The sequence below is a fragment of the Exserohilum turcica genome (genome assembly GCF_000359705.1).
Source record: "Exserohilum turcica Et28A unplaced genomic scaffold SETTUscaffold_1, whole genome shotgun sequence".
Lineage (NCBI taxonomy): Eukaryota > Fungi > Ascomycota > Dothideomycetes > Pleosporales > Pleosporaceae > Exserohilum > Exserohilum turcicum.
Window position 1 is genome coordinate 932539 of NW_007359914.1, and position 20558 is coordinate 953096.

The following is a 20558-nucleotide window of genomic DNA, read 5'->3' on the forward strand; positions in this document are numbered from 1 at the left end:
TAGGTGGCTGGTAGGTAGGTACATGGTTGGTAGGCAGCGAGGAAGATGCAAAGTGTAATAGGAGGATGTGGAAGGGAAAAGGTATACAAGGCGGAGGCATAATATGGGAATAGGTAATAAGGCAAAGTGTGAGGAAATTCTTGTTAATGGTTATTATTGGTGGTTGGGATAGAATAGAATCCAATGTCTTTTTTTCTCTTCTTCTTCTTCTTCTTCTTTTTTTTTCGATCCCGAGGTAAACACCAAGTAGTTCCATCTTGTTATTTTTTTTCCGGCGCTTTCTGAATTGCTTCTAGGATAAAAATACGAAATGGTATGTTTTACAAAAAGGTTAGTCTGTCTCCTAGTTTGCTAGTTCTCACACCTCGTCCTCCCTCGTGCATAGCCATGACACCACCACCACCATCAGCTACTCCTTGTCGACGGCGAATTGCTTCAAGTCATTCAGACTCACGCCCCTTAGAGCTTTCTCGTTTGTGGCCTTGAGCACCACCTTGGGCACTTTCTTGTCATGGGGCCCAGTCCGTGCGTCAAACGCCTCTTTCCACCGACTCAGGCACAAACACCACTTGCAGCCATCCGTCAGACCCACTTGGCGCAGGTCGTTGCCGCGGGCAGCTGAAAAGTCGAGGAAGTCGTTGGAAACGATGGCGGCAACGGCGTGGTTGCCTGCATCGGACGGCGGGACCTCGCAGTAGCCGGTGCGGGTGAAGCCCGTGAGCGGTTGTGTCGAGTGGAGAGCCAGAGGCTGCTTGAAGACTGCGACGAGGAAAAAGGTGCATGTGTTAGCATAAAAGACTGAAGCCCCCCCCAAACCCAAGCAAATAGCCCGTTATTTGCCAGTGTTGTTCCAGAGGAAACGCCCCCCCCCTCGATGCGGCGTGTGATGATGTTGAAAAGGCTGCATAAACGCTTCCCATGTTGCGCTTCTGAAACGCGCGTGCCTGGCGATCACGCGGTTTGAGGCAAAACAAACGTTTCATGCAAATGAACAAAGAGGCCGGTAACAACTGAAGTCGGGGACAACTAGAACCGCAAACGACAGCGTTACGGCGTGAGGCTGTGGTCCTGGTCCTAAGCCACCCGTGGGGGGGGGGATTGCCAATCAATGGGGGCGCGGTTGCACGTACCGTTCAAGGACATGGTGGCAGGATCCTGGTTGCCGTGATTTCCGATGGATATGCCGTCCCACTTGATTTGGATGTCGTGGACGTGCGCGTAGTGGCGGGTGGGAGCCGAGCGGGTAAGCCTGGAGAGCAGGTGTCGTATCAAGCGCATGTGGTGTGTTGTTGCTGCTGTTGTTGTCGTGGTGGTGGAGGAAGAGGGCCGCAGTCACAGCATGGCGTCTTGACCAAGGCGTGCGTCGGGTTAGCGTGCAAGTAGGGCTGAGTGGATGACGCTGATCGCAGTGGCGCAAGCACAAGCGGCTGTCGTACGCTCGGTTCCCGGCCATGTCTTGGCATTCTTACGCTGCGGCGGGTCTGGAAACCGCGATCGGCAATGAGGCCGATCAGCAGCACGTCGTCATGGGCCGTGGCTGTCTTCTGACTACATGTACATGCCACAACGCATTCCGCTGGGCCTCGATGCAGTACAGCGGCGACAGTCGAGAATCGCGCAAAAAAAAAAAAAAAAGCCCGTCTTGGGACCTTGTCCCTCATCTCGCATCGTGGCGCTAGGCTGACCGCGCACCCTGCTGCCGCGACCCGGCCCAGGGCATATGCCTTGAACCCTTATACACCCCCCTCCAAAATTACACGCCAGATACCCTGTTCATAGAATTCCATTGTATTGCTCTTCTAATGCCTGCCACCTCGGAAACAAAACCTTTTTTGTGTAACTGCCGGCATCAACTGATCATCGCATTCATGGGACATTGACAATAACTGTCGGCGAACCGCACTCGAGCGGCCAAAGAAAACATGACCAAAAAAAAGGACAAGACAAGACATAAACACCGTCTCCCAAAATGCTCCATTCGGCGTCTGTGCGGTACAAACGCCAGGTCAAATCAGAAATCCGTTTCCAAACTCCTTTTCGGGGTATGCAAATCGCCGCCATCCTCGTCAGACTGGTAGGCCGTGGGTATATATAATGCAAGCAGTGCTGTAATAAATCAAGCGCCGATGGAGTTGGGGCGGGTCTCATAACCGGCAAGGCGCACTGCTCCTTCATCGGTGGTGCATGCCCGCGCCCGCTTTGATCTCCCTTTTCATTTCTTCCAGTTTCTTATGCATCTTCAGCAAGTCGTTTCGCTGAGCCTCGGTTGGGGGCTTCTCGGCTTCCGTCAGCTCCCAGTACAGCTCTTCGTACTTTTTGTAGTATTTTTGGAACTTTTGCGACAGCTCCACCGTCTGCCGGAAGCTCAGGCTCGGCATCGACGGTGAAGTCGTCGACGACGATGACGCGCCCGGCGACGCACGGGGGTTGTTGTGGTGATAGCGCGACGCCAGGCCCGTGTCGATGTTGGCCACCTTGCGCACCTTGGGCCCCGTCGACGGCGTAGTCGACGACGACGAGTCGTCACATTTGCGTTTGATTGAGCTGGTCGACGAAGGCGTCTGGTTGGGCGTTGGGCGCTCGACTTGCGCCTTCTTCGCCATGGGGTTGCGCGCCGGAGTGTCGGCATCCACGTCGTTGGCCTTGCGCTTGAGCGAACGGTCAGAGTTGGCAGAGGATTTGGCAGGCGACACAGCTGCCGCAAGGGCCTTGTGCACGGGATGAGACTCTTCAAAGTCGCTGGCGTTGACGGGCGGCGAGGCCGAAAGGGGCGAGGGGTTTTTGGGCTTGGTGTTGACCGGCATTGTGGGCTTGAACGGCCTCTGCACAGGACGCTCTCTCTGCGCATCCCGGCCAGACATCTTGGGCTTGTTGGTGCGTGCCGGGGCGTTGCCTTCGGGGGCACTTGGTTTCTTGGTGCGGGCTTTGGAGGCTTCGGCAGAGGGTGGGGCTGTACCAGGAGTCGAGGTCGGGGGTGTGGACGTGGCTGGGGTCGAAGCTTTTGTGGGTTCCTCCTTCACCTCCTTCACCGCCAGCTTCTGGCGGGCCAGGTACTTTTCCTTGATGGACGACTTGGGCTTAATCTCCATTTCCTTTGCGGCTGCTTTCTGCTTGGTCTCGCCATCCTTGGTGGCCCTGGCCTTCTTCTCCGCAGGGGGCTTATCGGCCGTCTTCTTGGCCACGGGCTTCTTCTTGGTGAGGTCCGAGATCTTGTGTATCGGAGTGCTTGCTTTTGGCTTGGCCTCGGGCGCCTTGACTGTCGAGCGCGACAAACATATGCCCTGGCCGCGCTGGTCCTGGGGCAGCAGAATCTGCCAGAGCTTGTCGTCCTTGGACAGTCGCTGGCGGTCAAACGACTTGATGGCGCCGTCGATGGCTTGCTGGCGATCCTCGGCGCTCTGATAGGGGAACTTGTAGGGGTTGACTTCACGAAACGACTTGTCCGTCAGCTGCCACTTGTCCGTGTCGGTCGTGGAGCGCTTTGCAATCTTGGGCAGGACATCTCTAATGTTGGCCAGCGAGGTGCGGCAGGTTGCGGCGAGCGAGGCCTCGGTGGCGGGCTCGCGTGCAAGCAGGTGCATGACGGGAACGCGGAGGGCGTTGACAACGACATCGTGGCTGTTTGTGGGCTGCGACGTGGGCGGGCGCTTGTGCAGGGGCGACGAGGGCGCGCTCAGCAGGGGCGAGCCAATCTTGGCGGGCGCGAGGTGTGAGGGCTTAAAGCCCGTCGAAGGGAAACGGCGGTGGGCCTGTGAGCGTCCTGGGGCAGCATCGGCGACGATTGTCCTGCAGCAAGCATTGTTAGTCGTGTGCACAAAATCATCGCCAGCGTACGATGGCTGCGTCGTGCGACAAGGGTGTTCGAGTCTCTCTCTCTCGCTCTCTCGCTCTCTCTCTCTCGCGCGCGCGCGCGCTCTCAGCACAAGACCAAGGGGAGGGGGGCGTGGGCATGGGCAGACAACCGCAGGGTTACTGGGGAGGCGTACTTGTTGGCTTCCTTGAACTCTGAGATGGCTGCCATGTTGCTCCTCAGCTGCTCCAGGGCCGAGTCTACGCCTGCCGTCACATGTTCCGCCTGGTGTACCGTGAGACTGTGGTGGATCAAGCCGGCGAATTCGAAGTGGTCGGCATGGCTGTCCGTCCCGCTGGACGAGTAGAGTTCGTATCGGTGGAGTTCGGTGCTGCTCTGCAGCATGTGCGTCTTGTCGCCATACTTGAGTTGCTGTTTGTTGTGGTTAGCTCATGTCATGCGTTGTTGTTGCCCCCAGTCCTCCCGGGCCGAGCGACGACGGCGACGGCGACAGGCACAGCAAACAAGCACGGTGCGTGGGAGAGGGCTTGGGCGGGTGTGTATGTGCACAACGTACAGGAGTGCGTCCAAAGATGATCTGGGGCAGCTTTCCGGTCGAGGCGCTTTCCAGGAGCTCGTCGACAATGTCCTGGGCGATGTCGACCTGCATGGCCTGGACGGGCGGGTGTTTGGCATCCTTGAAACCGACGTCGCCATCCGGGGCTCCGACGAGCGCAATGGCGCGAGGGTCAAGCACGGCGGCAGCCATGGCGCAATCAGTCGAGACCAGGCTTGGAGAATGGACGTGGAACGAGGTGTGAAGCTCGCACCCGGGTGTTGCTAGGAGATGCAATGCATGGAGAGAGCACCCAGGCACCGAGCGGAGAGCAGGCAGTGCAGGCGGGTCCGGGGTGGGCGAGGCCTCTGGGGGGGGGAGGGAGAGCGGCTTCTGGGGGGGGGGGAGGAAGAGGTGGAGGTGGTGGTGGTGGTAATGCTCGAGGAGGACGAGGGAGTGGACAAAGGACTCGCTGCTTGGTGCTCGGAGGACCGTGAGGACCGTCAGACTGGTCAGACAGCTTAGGCCGTCATAGCGCGGCGGATTCCAGCGAACGAGCGTGCACGGGGTGTCAAGGTACAATGATGAAACGATTGGTCGTCACGCAGGCAGGATGCGAGGGCAGGGCAGACGAGGGCAGACGGCCGCAGAGCGCTGGACGAGTGCGAGGGCGGGGGAGCAGACAAGGCACACGGGCACGCAGAGGGTCGGACGAGGGAGGGGGGGAGGGGAGGGAGGGTGAGGAGAAGACGAGGAGAAGGCGAGGAGTGGTGAGTGGGTGGGTGGGCGGAGGCAGGGCGGCGGGCAGGGCGAGGTGAGGTGAGGTGCTGGCTCGCCAGGCCAGGCCAGGCCAGTCCCGTCGGTCCAGTCAGCCCGCTGACCAGCCCGCCCGCCCGCCAGCCAGCCAGCCAGCCAGCGAGCGCCGCATGCCTCCATGGCCGTGGTCCCGAGCAAGGGCGCAGCCATAGTACACAGGACATGGAACGATTACGCCCACGCCTGTTCAGGGTGCCGAATCCAGCGCCGGCCCGCTTTGGTGGTCCCTCGTGCAGCAGCAGCCCCGACATGTGCCCGCCGCCCGCCACGGCCACGGCAGCGCGAGAGGGCGGGCGTGCTGGGGCGGGCGTCCATGGCCAGCGTCTCTGTGGGTAGTACATGGCATGCCGTGCTCGCGCCGCCACGGGCACACGGGCGTGGCTGCTCGAGGGCGTCGCGGGCCTGTGTTTTTGGCTGGATCCACCTGTCCGGCGCCATGCTCCAACGCTTGCTGACCAAAGCGCTGCATGCTGTGCTGAGTCTGGCAAAGCCTGCGCAGGTCCCCCCGTCACCTGTGGCAGTACTGCGGGCAGCAAATGGCTCTGCGTTTAAAAAACCACGGCGGAATTTGGGAGCCGGGCCCTGTCGCGCGAGCCAGGGCAGGGGAGGGGGCGTACCTGTTTCGCATCCCATGGCCAGCCCATGTTTGAGACCACGGACCGCCCATGTTTGGTCTGCATCGGTCGGCAGCAGCAGCAGCAGCAGAGCAGCATAGGGCGTGGGGCTGGCGAGCAGGAAAAACGAAAAGGCGGACGGGGTGGTGGTGGTGGTGGTGGAGGTGGAGGTGGAGGTGGAGGCGGGCATGGGCATGGGCTGGGCGTGGCCACGGTGGTGGTGTGCGTCGCGGCGAGCGGGTGCGAGCAGCGAGCAAGCATCGCGTCACCCGCGCTGTCATCCGGCGTGGCGGGTATGGGAGTGGGAGTGGGAGTGGGAGTGCAGAGCCATCAGCATCAGCATCAGCAGTGGCAGCATGGCCGTCATCGTGGTTGGGCCAGGGCCAAGACCGACGCCCAAGGCCATCGGGAGACGCCATGACAGGATTAGCCCGTCCTATTTTGGTGCCGCCGGGAGCCCCGCACCTTCTGCGGAACAATCCACGCACCCAAACACCACCACCACACCCAGCAGCAGAGCAGCAGCAGCAGCAGCAGTGCCGCCACACAGAGCCTGCCGCCGCCCGCGCCAACAGCGAACCCATCCACCGCACCCTGCTCCCGCCATGGCACTACAGTCGGCCTGGATAGTGCCCACATATACACGGCCTCGCACTCTGCTCCTGTCACGTCGCCAGGCACCGCCGCTCCCGTGTCGGACGCGCTACTCGCTTCTGCCCTCACAAACTCTATCGCGCGCGAGTCAGGGCTCCAGGGCCCAACAACCCCCACCACCTTTTCGCGCATTCAGCCACACGCTCCGGACTCACCCATCTGCCATGCCAGCGCGCGCACAAATGCTTCCATGATTCGTACAGGCGCGTCATGGCTGCAGCGTCAGGCCGTCGACTCGGCACTAGCACGCTGGGCTACTGTACTGTAGACAGATAGCAACCCGCCCATGGCCGTGGCCGTGGCCGTGGCCGCTTTCGGCGCCCGGCAACAATAGCCGAATGCGTCAGCGACAACGAGAGCGAGAGCGCGGGCAGCGAGAGCGAACGGCTTACTACTACTACATGTATACTCTACTATATGCTGCAGCCACTGCAAGCCCTGCAAACCCTTCCCGCCCACGACATGCCCAAGGCGCTTCCACATCCGCCCCCCGTGTGGCTTGGTTAGTCACCTTTCCCATCGGCACCGCCTTCGTCGTCGGTCTGCGTCGCCATCCGACGTACGACAATATCTGCGCGTCCTTTGTCCATATTGCCCATGCAACGCCGCCACACGCCCACCTGGAGCCAGTGTGACAAAACCTTGTCACAAGACCGCCAAAACGCCAGCCAAGCCGAGTACAGCAATGCCCGCCCCCCATGCTTTTTTCGAAATCACTGCCAATGTGAATGTACTTTTTCGGTCCACCACCCCGGCCCAGCGCTTGCATCGGAGCCATCTGCGCACGAATGAGGCTGCTGACTCCACAAAAAGCATTCTACACGCCCTCTCCGCCTTTGATCTCGACGCTGCCAACTGCGCCGCCCAAAGCCACATTCACACACACACGCCACGAGCCTGACAGTCGAAACCCAAGCCCCTACATGACCCTGCCCCTATAGTCCTCGTCATCTCCTTGGCACTACTCCAGCGACTCTGCGCCGCCATATGCCTACGTCAAGACACGCTACAGACCCGGACTATTTCCGACAGATGAACGCGATTCCGTATCATGTCGCTGGCCTACACCTATGCGTGCTGCCGCCGAGGCTGCCGCTTGTATCGCGTCGCCTTACACGTCCATCCTTAATGTCTGCTGTTGTTTTGTGACCGTGTGCATCGGATCTCGACCCGCACCCGTATCCAAACGGCCCGCCATTTGGAAATGAAAAAAAAAACGTCGTTAATACTCGCAATCCCATAACGCTGGCCCTCTCGCCCTTGCGCCCCCTCTCTCTCTCTCTCTCTCGCTGGGTCCCCCCATGTTCGCCTCGCTCCATGACAACGCAGCACAAAGCATCACCGCCATCATGGCAAACCACTCTTTTTTCTCATGAGCACGGCGCCCTTTTGCTCGGACGCCACGTCAAGCCGCCGAAGCCTGTGCAGCTTGTTCGTATTCCCCCTCACCCACCCCCTCGTCGTCCAGCTTCATTAATACCATGGCGCAACCACAACCGCCCACTTTCCCCTTTGGCTCTAACCCTCCCCAGCCCGGAGAAAGTAAATTGTACATGTACGTACGTGCCAAAGTGCGGTACGGTACGTTGATGCGACAGCCCCCGAAAAAAGAAGGGCCAAAACGCAAACCAATCTGCTGGCCCTGATCGGCAAGCAGATCCCCTTTGCAAGTGCACGACCACGACTGTTGCAGCGTGAGCCCTGTCTGGCCGTTCATGTACTGTACACGCACCTATGATGTGATGTGAGGTGTGCCCTGGGGGCAGGGAAGAGAGGGCGGTGCGGTCGGGCGGCCGCGTGGGCTTTGCTTGCACTCGCTCAGCCAGGATTAGCGTGTGCCGCCCACTTCCCCCGGCCACGGATCCCGCGCACTCGGCGGCAGTGGCGGGCGTGGGGCACGGCCGACAAACATGGGGCCCTTTGCCTACCCTTCCCACCCAGTCAGCCAACAATCTAAGCCGTTGAAGCGCGGAACCACGACAATGATCCGGTCCGGCCAGGTCAGGTCACTGCTGCGGAAGTGGCAGGCGAGCCATCAAAAGTGAGGGGTTATGTGTGCGAAGCGGAACTCGGGAATCAAGACAAACTGCAACGGCTAATAATCATCAAAGCGGGTCCCATTCCCATCCATGGATTGCGTCTGCGCCCCCCCCCTCTCGGTCTATTGCTCGCGTGAGCCTACGTATGCAAAAAGGAAAAAAACGGAGTTTCCGAATCATCTCGACATATGAGTGAGAATGAGTCCTGTCTTTTTTGCTACAGAAGCCGCTTGCCGCCGCCGCCGCCGCCCGCTCGCCGACGTCCCGTCCGTCCGCCGACGGAATACAGCAGCCCCACCCCAACCACCACCACCACCCTGCCCATACATATCCCAATCCATATCCCAATCTATATTCCCAGGGTTCCATGCGAACACACGAAAAAAAAAATACTCTGGTACTGAACGCTACGAATACCCTCCCGTTTTCCCCACCATCAGCGTGTCCATGTGCGTACACATTCACATGCACATGTACATGTTTCCACCTCGGTAGTGGGTGCCAAAGTAACCCAAACAAGCAAGCAATCCAGCAAAACTACACCCCGGCTAAAATAAATACTCACATTGACACTGACACTTACATGACACTACCACTACTGTTAACTGCTGCATTACTACTGCAGATACGAGGCTAGCCTGGGTTGGATTGGGCTGGGCTGGGCTGGGCTGGGCTGCGTGTAAGCAGATGGAAGCTTGGTACGCTAATCAAGGGCACTTGTGTATCCGGATCCGGGTCCGAGGTGCGATGCGATGCGATGCGATGCGGTACTGCAGTAAATATAGAAACGAGGAGAGAAAGAGGAGGAATAATCAAGTACGAGGTATACAGATTGCAAGTAACAAAGTACATACATATACATGTATAAACCTAGACGTGAGTAGGTTCCCAGCATCGTCACTTTGATATGGTATTATACGTGCACACGCCTATTTACACCCAGTTTATCCCATGCGAAACCTCTTTTTTTTCAACATGGCTTGGAATATGATGGGGTAGATTAGATTCGATTAGATAGGATGGGATGGGATGGGATGGGATGACATATAGGATATGGCAAACGCATATATATATATATACATACATACTTGCACTCATACTCATACTCATACTCATACTCATACTCATACTCATACTCATACTCATACTCACACTTACTCTTAGACACAGACACAAGTAGCTTTAGCTTTTTCTTTAGCGCCGTCAAGTCAAGTCAAGTCAAGTCGAGCCGAGTCGAGTGCAGTCGAGTGCAGTCGAGTAGAGTGGAGAGACCATTACTACCGATTCCCACATCTATTTGTATACCTATAGTATAGCATGCTTACTTTTTGCTCGTGCTCGTGCTCGTGCTCACACGTCTCGCCACTGTCTTTCTGCCATGGCATGATTGCTATTGCTAATGCTATTGCTATTGCTATTGACCGTGCGCAGGGTAAGACGTGGCATGGCATGGCATAATATACCGGGGCGAGGCGAGGCGAGGCGGAAGAAAGCGAAGCGCATCCAACTACATGTACTATGCATACATCGGTACTTGGCCGTAGTACACGTACACGTACACGAACACGAACACGTATTTCCAGCCAAGTACCTCACTAGACCCCAAGTAAAATCAAGCCAAGACAAGACAAGACAAGACATGCAGCAAAGTAGACATTTCAACTCTTCCACCAACACATCTGAAATCAGAATCAAAATAACCAAAATCTTTTCATTACTACTCATCCATTCATTATAGACATGAAGAGGAAAAAAAAAGACAATCACTCCCCCCCACTCTTCAAAAAAGCACGCCCAACGCCTTCGCTGAAGATGCATAACAACGACTTTTGCTGTCAGGCCTTCCTGTCCGTCCAGTAACAGCTATCAAATGTTACCGGGATAGTAAAAAAAGAAACCATGAGCACCGTCGAAACAACCGACACAAACACTGCAGTTCACCGCACCTCTCAACCATCCAGCTCCTCGGGTGTCTTGTGGCGCGCAAGCACCAGACGCTTGTATTCGGCGGGATCCTTGTCCCAGAGCTCTGCAGCCTGGCCGTTGAGAGGACTTGAGCTGTAGCAGTGTCAGCATATCATGTCGTCTCCAAACTTTTCCCTCTCTTCGAATTCTACACTCCTCTACTCCACCAGGCAGAACACCAAGAATGACATGTACTCACTTGTTTGGCTCTCCTAGCAGACTCTGCAGACTCAACAGCACAGTTGTAATGTTGTAGATTGCGCTCCACTTGTCCTTGAGAATGTCGAGGCAGATGCGGCCCGAGAAGTCGACGTTGGGGTGGTAAATGGGCGTCTTGTAGAGCACCGTGGGCGGGCTGTAGGGGTAGTTGTTTGCGAATTCCATCGACAGCTTGAAGACGAGGTTCGCGTAGGGCGTGTCGGCGGGGCCGTCAATCGTCGCCGTCCACACCGTCATGTTCTCGTCGTCGGGAAAGGCCGTGATGCCCGGCGTGGGCTTGGTCATGATGTCCATGAGCTCTTTTTGGAGTCTGCAGCGTATCTTGTCAGTCATTGTGCCGGATGGGAGGTGTGGTGGCGTAAGAGGCATCGTGCGACTGGAGACCTACCGCTGAGCGACCGTGGCGTTGGCGCCGTTGCCTCGTCCGTTTGCTGAGAGAGCCATCGTGTCGTCTTCAAGTGATACACCCGTGGGAAATGTGCGCAGCACCGCTCTGATGGCTGTCACGGAAAAACACTGTGCACGGTGGGGTACCACGGAGATGCAGCGTACAGCTAAGAAGAAGAAGAAAGCAACGGGTGTCCAAAAGAGCAAGTGGAGAGGGAGAAGAAGGAGAAGAGGAGAAGAGGAGAAGAAGGAGGTCGTAAGAGGGGAAATCAGTACTTCGTGCTGGCGTCGTAAAGGCGGGGGCGTGTGTGTGTGTGGGCAGATTTTAAGCACACGGGCGCCGATGTTTCTTTGGTGTTGTGTGTTTATTATCGTTGGCGTCCCTGCGTCTTGCCGGGGAAACCAAGGCGTGGCGCTGACATCCCTGCACGGATGCACGCGACGATCCGCTCACTAACACCGTCATCGCGCACGGCCAACGGACGCGCCTTGGGCCCGCGTCTTCTGGAACAGCGACGCGTCCTAGTGCCGACATCTACCTGCATGGGTGCGACAATTCATTTAACCCATCGACTGGGCTTTGTTCACGCAGAGAGAGGCGTTGTGCCAGGTTTGGACCAACACAAACAGCCTGGGCTAGCAGCAGAGACACTGGCCTACTTTCATCGCTTCGAAACGCCTAAATTCATCTCTCCTGACTCGGATCGACGATCGATGAGCACATCTGCCGCATTACTTTTCTACTAGCTGATTAGCTCTGTCCATCGGCTCGCATACGACGTCATCTCACGACAGTATTGTCGTCGTCGGCACACCATTGCTTCTGCCCAGTCGTTTCAGTCAATGTTTGCATGTTTGGCCTTGAAGGAATACGCCGATACATGTCGTCGCCCAGTCGACCATCTTCAAAAGCAACTCACGTATGCCATGGCATATGAAACCACTGGATATCCGCTGGGCACATGAGTCTCGGGTGAATTCAACATGCCTGATCTCCAACACTCTCATATCAGGAACATGATATACTGTAAGCATTTGCAGCCACAGTATCACTTTATCACCACATGAGCAGATGGACGCCAAACTGAGCCGGTCGTGGGAGAAAACAAGCTGTCACGCTGTACCCAAATCGACAACAAGGGCCAGCATTGCTCCCTTAACATTCTACCGCATCCAAACTTGCCAAGGCCTTGTCTTAAGCTACTAACAGCAGTCTATATCCCGAGTTCCACGCACCGAATCGGTGAGCTCAGTACTGTACTACTCTTACAGATGATAACCACATCAGCACTGAACATCAAATCATGTACAGGCGAGCTAATCAACACTACCCAAGGAATTACCATAGCCAAACCAGTCAATTGTACATACTTGTAATCTCAACTTGAAGTCACCAAAACAAGCCCGTCTTCTAGACAAGTACTCACGTTCGCTGAAGGCATCGCTCTTCGCTCTTCCCAAACATCCATCGTATAGACCACTACTAACTCAACGTGTAAAAGGTATAGGGCACAGTGCCTTGCTGCTATCTATTGTGTACCCTATGGCATGGTGAAATCCGCCGCGTCACCACGTTCAATTCCTAATAGAAACAAACATAGTAATCTCCCCGTTGTACATTCTTTCTTGACTGGTTCAATATTCAGCATGAGATCTAAGACATAATTGCATGATATCCCGTATCATTTTCTGGGAATTGCTCACATCCATCAATCAGTCCTCATCCAACCCCTTCATCTTCTTCTTTTCCACAAGCCGCCTCTCCAAACTACACCTCAAAACTCTCTTTTCCTGGCCCACACCCACACCCTTTAAACAATCATCTTCCCGATCCCAGTACACGGCCCAGCCATACCCACCCCTCTCCTCTTCCACAGCGACAAGACACTCTTCATCATCCAACATCAGCCCTTGTTCATCTTCTGTCCAGTCCCACGGCCCAATTGTATGTTTCTTCGCTTCCGACCGCGGCCCATAGCGCAACTCTCGCGTCTTGTTGTGCGCGTAGACCCAGTTTAGCTTTGGCTTTGCTGGCCTTGAGGACTTTTGCGGTACAGGTGAGGGAGTCGAGGGCGCTGAAGAGTCTGTCGAATAAGAAGGAGATGGTGGGACTGTGCTGACAAGACCGAGGACTGGAGCGGCGGGCATAGGGCGATGCGGAAGCTCAGACGATGGAAAAGGCAGGTAAAACCCCGTAAAGGGATGGGGCGGTGGCTCAGCATTTGGACCGGATTTGGGGAGACCCGTGTCTGGGTCTTTGGGCCACAGCCTTATCTGAATATACATTAGCACTACTTTCCATATATCAAGCGGCGCATCAAGTGGGGACCTTGTACCTTTCCGTCTTTCAGAACTACAATTGCGCCGTCGACCTCATCCTTTTTCCTGCTCTTCGCGTCGCAAAAAACATCGAGGTAAAGCTCCTCTTGGCGCTCTTCGGCCTCCGCTTCTTCGTCTAGGAGACGCTGTTGGTGCACGGCTTCATTGGCGCCCACCGCGATCGGTATTCCAGCTAGCGTCAATGAGTACATGGCTCTCAGCTTGGAGATCGACGAGTAGGTAGTGGTAGGGTGATTGGGAGAGTCATTTGATACGCGCACATGGAAACCATGGTGTGATGCTGTAAACAAGATGTTGGAGCTGCCTTCGGCATGATGGTGTCATAGGCCGCGCACGGCTGCAGGTCGGCTCGGTTAAAGCTTGGAAGCTTGGAAGCTTGATCATACATTGGCAGACATACTTACACATAACCAACAGCAAAGGGCGCACTTACTATTATTTTTACGTGTTGCATGCTACGTATCGTTCTAAACTAATTCATCACCAGCAGTTATTAGCATCTTGTCCGTACTTTCCCACTCTGCGATTGCCTTGTAAAATAGCTCGCGCTGCTGGCGGAGTTACTCTTCAGGCTGTCGCATCAACTCTCGTCCCCCCTTGGGCAAATAGTCAAGTCTCTTATGTTCTGCTGATATTGGATGTATTAAATCTTCATCTCTCGGCACAAGGAAGCGTACCTGGGCGTCTGTGGACACATCGTGGTCATCGTAGAACTTATCTAGTTGACTCATATCTCGGCACTGGCTTTGCGAAGCATGATCGAAAAATGGTCGTGGAGTGCCGTCTATCCATTTAAAGCTGTACACACCCAAGGTAACATGGCATGAAATCTAGTCGTATGTTGCCCATATACAGTGATCCCGGTATCTGCGCTATTCCAGGTCTGTGAAAGTGGTCTTGGTATCCAAACCATAATACTCTGGCTAGAACATCTTTTGTAGCAGATGGACGCAAGGCAATTGATGAATTACTTCAAACTGTGCTCGATGAATCTTGTCATCTTTGCCCCCGTCTTCTCCCATGCGTTCATATTAAGAAGGCTCCTTTCGAGACGCTTCATGTCTTCCGCCGAGATAAGGAAGATCTTGCCATGTCCATAATTTTTCGCGAAGAAACCCTCCAACTCAGATCTCGGAGCTTGCATCCACGAGTGTTTTGATATCCCAGGGTTCTCATCACAATGTAAGGGGCCTTTGTGAAAGGCTTGAATATTTTCACCGTGCCCGGCTTCAAAAGCTGATCTTGTACTAGCAAACGTCCCAAGAACATCGTGTGTTAATACTTCCGTGTCATTGTGAGCATCATGAACGTTTGAAGAGTAGACTACATGTACGTCAGATTCTGAGTTCACAGGCAGATAACCGCTTTACGCCATGTTGCTACAAGATCCATGACACAAACAAGGCAACCCCGGTAAGCAACAAGATGGTGAAAAGCTCTTTTCTGGGACAGGATTGAACTGTATGCGAAACCCTTAACCAACCAAGAGGACTTTTACATTGGTCATGGACAGCTCAACGACGCGTGGCCAGAATAAAAGATCGCGGCATTTGCTTCATGGACGGTCCTGATATCCGCTTATGGAGAATACGTATGGTGATTTGATTGGCAGTCGTTAATCGCGCTCTCAATCCCTTGTTTGAAATGTCATTCCACTGTATCCTCAGCCAGTAACACTATGCAGCAGGGGAGTATGAGGGGGAATGGTCAGTCCTACTCCGGCGGAGTTGTTGCATGGACGGCTGCACTCACACATATGACTCGGGGTTGTGATACGACATGCTTAAATGCTTATTCCTCTTGGAAACGTATAATCCTTGTTCCATTACGGCGGAGAGGAGGGTTCACCACTAGCGCCGCGGCACATTTGAAGGATTATGTGAGAATATAGTTTGCATGATATTGCCTAACCTGAAACAAGTCTCCGGTCCAGACCGCTATCGGCAACGTCGACCCATTCATGATGTGAGACTAAACCAGGAATGAAAGTTTTAGGTAGAATATAAAAGCAGATGCACGAATCAGTCAAGTGCGCGTATCATTCAAGACTACATCTCAACTAACCATTATACAAGATCACTACTCCTTCATTGCTATCCATCATGAAAATCTCCGTTTATGCCGTATCTTTTGTGGTTGGGCTTACTGTGGCTGCCCCCATAGCTGTGCCGGCTGCCGTAGGTTAGTACATCTTTTTAATCCAGCGGAAGAGGTCTGATTGATATCATCTTCTAGACGGGCGTTCTCCCGGCGTTCTAGTAGCTACTCCGGAAGGACAAGGCGGAGGAGTGAATGAGCGCGGAGTGTTAGTAGCTACCCAGCAATTGAAGTCGGATGGACAAGACGGAGGGCTGAAGGAGCGTGGCCTTCAAGCAGTTACCCCGGACGGACAAGGCGGAGGGCTGAAGGAGCGCGGCGTATTAGTAGCTACCCCGGAAGGACAGGGCGGAGGAGTGAATGAGCGTGGCGTGTTAGTAGCTACCCAGCAATCGAAGCCGGGCGAACAAGGCGATGAGGTGAAGGAGCGCGGCCTTGAAGTAGCTACTTCGTAAGTGAAGCCAAGCTACATGAATGACCATAATGAGCATGTGAACAAGAAAGATATAGCTCTGGAAATAGAAAACCGAGAATTGAATGTGTGGGAATTGCATATACAATTTTAGCCTGACCAAGCCGACAAGAAGAGCAATGGGGTAAAGCATAATGATCCCGCACCACCCTAAATGTAGCCCTGTTGCAACAGCACCCAGTGACGGGATCGGCATCTCGCAAGTCCATAGATGTAGCCTTTGTTGAGAAAATCTAGGAGCATCTTCATGAGACCAGTAATTGAAATACTACGTACTTTACTCACAAACTGCTATCCTGCCTTGAAATCATCTCTCTGTTCAGCAGCGCGTCCAACGGGACACAATACGGTGAAACTACGAGCCGTAATTACGATTGAAAAACTAAGATATATTAATTGCTGCTGCCGCTGTACCGTATCGGTACCTAAGAGCTGTCTTAGGTTGTACCACGGCTGCCTATCTTTACTCTAGCTTACGACCACTTTTACAAGGCCTGGCATCTATTCTGTATTAATCAAATAGTGTACTAGCTCTTCTCTGCCTCTAGTTAAGCTCACAAGCAAGCAGCAGCCCCAGAGAGGTAGATTGCTACTCAAGGATGCATAGAGAGCCATACAAGGCCGTACTTACGCCCTACTCTACGCGTGCAGCAAATAATGTTCGATTTATGCCATGTCATGGTATCTCCTTCTATAGTGCCGATATGCGGAAGCGATTTTTAAACTCTCCCCATTAACCCCTCCAGTTGGTGGTACAGTCCATTGTCGGACTGGCAAATACTGGATATATTTCCTTCTATGATGGATAATCCACCAATCAACGACAAGGAGAGTCACCACGTCCTCTGAGCTAGACAAAGGTGACGAGGCAGGTAGCAGGGCAAACTGATCCAAGTCTTCGTAAATAGGACCTAAGCCCAAGTTCAGGCTATTTATCAGAGCCTTTAGGAGGGTCGCGATCTCGATACGGTTTGCAACCTGCATATGCGGCATTGGAAGTTGTTGTCTTGTGGAATAGTACTGTTGCCAGCGTGAATTCGATTACATCTTCTTCAACACCTATGCACCGGAACTCATCTCATCTCATAGCGGGATCCCTCCGGCGCAAACACCCTAGCAATATCTTTACGTATTGCAATGCATGAATAGTAAGCACGGGTGTTTGGTTGAGGGGTGGATCGTATAACCGCGGAGGATAAATGGATTAAAGTTTAACTTGATTTAGGATAACACTAGTGCTTACGCATTATACAACAAGGTTTCGGCGATGAAGTATTTGGAAGCTGCCTGCTGATAGCCAGATAGACAACTACTATGTAGTTATCGATAGACATGATTGCCTCATTGCGTTGAATCGATTGGTGTCGTAAAACTGCGTCCAACACAGACTACCTAGGACAACCATGTCACGGAAAGGAGCCGCAGCCCGTGCTCGGCCAGACTCCCTCACCGCTTAATGGCGTAACGTGTCAGCATAAATGCTCGGGGAGGTCACCTAGTTTTAAATGCGGCAGCTTGAGGCAAAATAGCCTTGTTAGTTTGCCAGAGATGGTAAGGTCCGGCACGCTGCATAGTGACGCTGATTGATTACCGACCGGCGCATGGATGTAATACACATTGAAATTCCAAAAAACTTGTCGGGTCTTTCATGCCCATACGCAGGCTCCCTGGAATGTGGGGGCTGACAGCCAGGACATTGTCTCTGCAGTCTTCTGTTGCGGTAGGTTTCCGTTCCTCAACGTCCCTCGCACACCCGATACCGCAATGTCATTTACTGACAACGAAAACAAAGAAGACGTCGCCCTTCTTGACGAAGAAGAGACACGGCAACCGGGAAAATGGGCTAGGCGACAAACTTCAAATCGGCAATGGTGCTGGTGGACGACGGCCAACCTACTGCTGCTCGTGACCTTTACCATTGGAAACCTCACCATCTGGTCTCGTCAGCGTCCCGCAGTCTGGAGAACTGACTTACCAGATGCACGCAAGGCGATTGAATACGAGGAGCGAGAATACACGGGAGCCCTGACATACGACCCAGATCAACGTAAAATCTTCCGTCTTCGAGATGCAGAAACAGAGTATTTTGGACCGCCCAGTCCGGAGATAGAGCGAGCCTGGGACGAATTATTACATGGCATGTACCAACGCAAGGCCCATATGCAGAAGAGCACTTGCTGATGCGCAGTGATTCAGGCGAATTTGTTATCATGACCGACGACGAACGCCGTGCATTTCCAGATGACACGACGCCATTTTCTACAGATGGAAAGTATCATTTCGAGTAAGACACCGCATTCCCCTACCACCGGCTGTACGATCATCATGTCTGATAACACGGCTCCACCTTGCTAGACCAGATGTATTCCACTCGCTTCACTGCCTCAACAGTATTCGCGTGCACCTCCATCCCGTGCTGTACAACGTCTCAAGTACACAGGACGCGCATAGCAAAACCGAGGAGCAGATTATGAAGCTCGTCAACGACCCCATGTGGAAAAGAAACCACCTGGAGCACTGCTTAGACCGCGTCAGACAGGCCCTCATGTGCCATGGCGATTTGACTCCGTCTCCCACTTACACATGGCCCGGGTTTCCCATCAGCATAGGACGGTCCGGTACGCATACCTGTCGGAAATGGGGACCGATTCGCGAGTGGATGGATCAGAGGGCTGCAAATGGAGAGAGTTTACAGCACGAACATGGACATGGACATGGGGACTCTGCTTGATGCGGATGTGACGCTGGGACCAACCATCGGGCAAATCACAAGATAGTGATCCATGCAGGAGACACATCACATGACTGACATTACCAGTCCTACAAAGAGCCGCACTTCAGGTGCCATTGCGGTATACTGTAACTGAAGCCATCACATGGCGATATATTATTCACATGTCACATACAGAGTTGCTAGTCATTCTAGACATGCCCAGCTCTTCAAAAGCACAGGCTAGATGGACACAAAAAGAAACATCTACAATGCATCCTTCCAACTCTGCGTGACGACCCTCCCGAATTGGATTTGCTAAAGCAGGAACGCCATGGCTGACCAAGACCACCCAACCAACCCGCGCACTCTTGGTTGGCATCATACACTACCCTCAGCATCGTCACCATTGACCGCATTAACGTATTACTACGCTTACCTTCGCTATGTCTTCCAACAAAGAAACCAGCAGCCCTACCGCCGACCAGCTCCTGGAAGGCCTGACAACGCAACAGCGAGCACGCCTGCATCAATTCATGGCAGTCAGCAAGCTCGACACTCATGAAGCATACCGGCTGCTAGAACAATGCGGCTAGAGCCCGCTTGAAGCACTTAATCGCCATGAGAAGCAGGGTTCGGTGAAGGGACCCAAAGAGGGGTCAGCCATAGTGAAGTCACTCTGTCACAGCTTGTAACTGACCGACAGTCCAGGAAGCAGGGAGCGGACCCTTCAGTCACCGAACCGGCAAATGCCAGCAAACTGGGACAGTCGGATCCAGAGCCTTCTCTCACTCCAGACCTCAACCCACTGCTGCTTGGAGGAGATCCGCCAGAAACATTCCGGAGCCTCGCTACAACTACAGAAATGGAGCACACAACCGCCACGGAAGCCGTACTGCAGCCTTTCCGTACCGACTACCTCCCCATGCCAGATGCAGACGAGCCGCTATTCCTGCCCGCTGATGCGCAGCGTCATTGGTATCTCGGGTACGTGCATGTGTGGAAAGAATTCCAGCACGAAGCCATAGCGCACTGGAACCACGACGATTGCAAGAGCGCGTTCAAGGAGATGGAAAACCGCCACGTCGATGAGGCGCGCCCCGTCGACAGCGAGACCCTTGAAGACAGCAAGGGTGCAGCGAAGCTGCAAGACCACTTTCAACGCGAAGTGCTGGAGATGGTGGAGAAGATATACAACACGCTTCTCGCCACCACAACCATGCAAGAAGCACTGGCCGAGAATATCCCGCAGGGCATATGGATCGAGAGCACAGCAGTAAGCGCGGACCCTGCTACAAAGAACTCCAGGCCCGCCTTCATGCTTCGCGCGAGGTCTGCCAACGGCAAGGACGAAACGAGACTCCTCGGACACACCGAGTATCTCGGAGGACGGCGTGGCGCGCTGACTCTGGCAATCAAGGAAGCAGCAAGGAATACATGGGGCAGTCTGCGTTGCGTTCTAGGTGAGTTAGCCCGTCGAAAAGCGTCACACACTTACTGATTCTCTGCTAGGCGACATCACGCGCTGGATGCTCGCGTGCGACACCAAATACGGCTTCATCATCAGCAGCGACGAAATCATCTTCCTCCGCTTCGACATTGTCAAGCGTAGCATCAAAGTTAATGTGGCGCGCAAAGGGGACCCGCCGCGATTCGAATGGGTGGATGTCATGGCGGAGCCAAATCTGTTTTACTCGCCTCCTATCAAGCATACTGATGTGCTGGACGAGGAAAAGGGCACGGTTTCGGTCAAGCTCGCGCTGCTGCATCTGATTCATACGACTGTCGCGAGCGAGTTCAAGATGCCGGCTGAGAAGGGCAATTGCGCAAAGTACTTCCCACTGGGGAATGCTGGCGAGAAGTTTCGGCTGTGAGATGGTTTTGTACTAATAGAATAGA

General features: G+C 54.3%; 8 protein-coding genes across 8 annotated transcripts; 3 read left to right on the forward strand and 5 right to left on the reverse strand.

The window, feature by feature from the left end:
• Nucleotides 1-409: 409 nt before the first annotated feature.
• On the reverse strand, nt 410-1278 carry SETTUDRAFT_85840 (uncharacterized protein; the record flags this gene model as incomplete). Its single annotated transcript, XM_008022237.1, has 2 exons — nt 410-759; nt 1131-1278. The coding sequence occupies 2 exons, from the start codon at nt 1276-1278 to the stop codon at nt 410-412; spliced, it is 498 nt and encodes a 165-aa protein (XP_008020428.1).
• Nucleotides 1279-1803: 525 nt separating this feature from the next.
• SETTUDRAFT_162139 (uncharacterized protein) lies at nt 1804-4708 on the reverse strand. Its single transcript, XM_008022458.1, has 3 exons — nt 4368-4708; nt 3987-4222; nt 1804-3786 (listed from the first exon to the last, which is right to left on the reverse strand). Exons 1-3 carry the CDS (start codon nt 4557-4559, stop codon nt 2172-2174), a joined length of 2043 nt encoding a protein of 680 aa, XP_008020649.1. The 5' UTR covers nt 4560-4708; the 3' UTR covers nt 1804-2171.
• A 4288-nt stretch (nt 4709-8996) lies between these two features.
• Nucleotides 8997-9340, reverse strand: SETTUDRAFT_162140 (uncharacterized protein). The gene has a single exon (XM_008022459.1). It carries the CDS (start codon nt 9319-9321, stop codon nt 9103-9105), a length of 219 nt encoding a protein of 72 aa, XP_008020650.1. The 5' UTR covers nt 9322-9340; the 3' UTR covers nt 8997-9102.
• A 918-nt stretch (nt 9341-10258) lies between these two features.
• SETTUDRAFT_162142 (uncharacterized protein) lies at nt 10259-11241 on the reverse strand. Its single transcript, XM_008022460.1, has 3 exons — nt 11042-11241; nt 10634-10963; nt 10259-10527 (listed from the first exon to the last, which is right to left on the reverse strand). Exons 1-3 carry the CDS (start codon nt 11095-11097, stop codon nt 10419-10421), a joined length of 495 nt encoding a protein of 164 aa, XP_008020651.1. The 5' UTR covers nt 11098-11241; the 3' UTR covers nt 10259-10418.
• A 1147-nt stretch (nt 11242-12388) lies between these two features.
• Nucleotides 12389-13594, reverse strand: SETTUDRAFT_162144 (uncharacterized protein). The gene is made up of 3 exons (XM_008022461.1): nt 13377-13594; nt 12745-13314; nt 12389-12670 (listed from the first exon to the last, which is right to left on the reverse strand). Exons 1-2 carry the CDS (start codon nt 13569-13571, stop codon nt 12754-12756), a joined length of 756 nt encoding a protein of 251 aa, XP_008020652.1. The 5' UTR covers nt 13572-13594; the 3' UTR covers nt 12389-12670; nt 12745-12753.
• Nucleotides 13595-15482: 1888 nt separating this feature from the next.
• On the forward strand, nt 15483-15932 carry SETTUDRAFT_29978 (uncharacterized protein; the record flags this gene model as incomplete). Its single annotated transcript, XM_008021986.1, has 2 exons — nt 15483-15561; nt 15616-15932. 2 exons carry the CDS (start codon nt 15483-15485, stop codon nt 15930-15932), a joined length of 396 nt encoding a protein of 131 aa, XP_008020177.1.
• Nucleotides 15933-17713: 1781 nt separating this feature from the next.
• Nucleotides 17714-18680, forward strand: SETTUDRAFT_18131 (uncharacterized protein; the record flags this gene model as incomplete). The annotated part of the gene is made up of 3 exons (XM_008021862.1): nt 17714-18090; nt 18138-18233; nt 18305-18680. 3 exons carry the CDS (start codon nt 17714-17716, stop codon nt 18678-18680), a joined length of 849 nt encoding a protein of 282 aa, XP_008020053.1.
• Nucleotides 18681-19105: 425 nt separating this feature from the next.
• Nucleotides 19106-20533, forward strand: SETTUDRAFT_18132 (uncharacterized protein; the record flags this gene model as incomplete). Its single annotated transcript, XM_008021863.1, has 4 exons — nt 19106-19201; nt 19256-19317; nt 19371-20122; nt 20172-20533. 4 exons carry the CDS (start codon nt 19106-19108, stop codon nt 20531-20533), a joined length of 1272 nt encoding a protein of 423 aa, XP_008020054.1.
• Between the last annotated feature and the right edge of the window lie 25 nt (nt 20534-20558).

Coding starts and splice junctions, on each gene's coding strand:
- SETTUDRAFT_162144 (XM_008022461.1), bottom strand. CDS start 13,571: ATGTACTCATTGACGCTAGCTGGAATACCGATCGCGGTGGGCGCCAAT. Junction 13,315..13,376: donor TAGTTCTGAAAGACGGAAAG/GTACAAGGTCCC, acceptor ATGTATATTCAG/ATAAGGCTGTGGCCCAAAGA.
- SETTUDRAFT_162142 (XM_008022460.1), bottom strand. CDS start 11,097: ATGGCTCTCTCAGCAAACGGACGAGGCAACGGCGCCAACGCCACGGTC. Junction 10,964..11,041: donor AACGCCACGGTCGCTCAGCG/GTAGGTCTCCAG, acceptor GATACGCTGCAG/ACTCCAAAAAGAGCTCATGG. Junction 10,528..10,633: donor CTGCTAGGAGAGCCAAACAA/GTGAGTACATGT, acceptor ACACTGCTACAG/CTCAAGTCCTCTCAACGGCC.
- SETTUDRAFT_162139 (XM_008022458.1), bottom strand. CDS start 4,559: ATGGCTGCCGCCGTGCTTGACCCTCGCGCCATTGCGCTCGTCGGAGCC. Junction 4,223..4,367: donor TCATCTTTGGACGCACTCCT/GTACGTTGTGCA, acceptor CACAACAAACAG/CAACTCAAGTATGGCGACAA. Junction 3,787..3,986: donor GAGTTCAAGGAAGCCAACAA/GTACGCCTCCCC, acceptor TGCTTGCTGCAG/GACAATCGTCGCCGATGCTG.
- SETTUDRAFT_162140 (XM_008022459.1), bottom strand. CDS start 9,321: ATGTACTTTGTTACTTGCAATCTGTATACCTCGTACTTGATTATTCCT.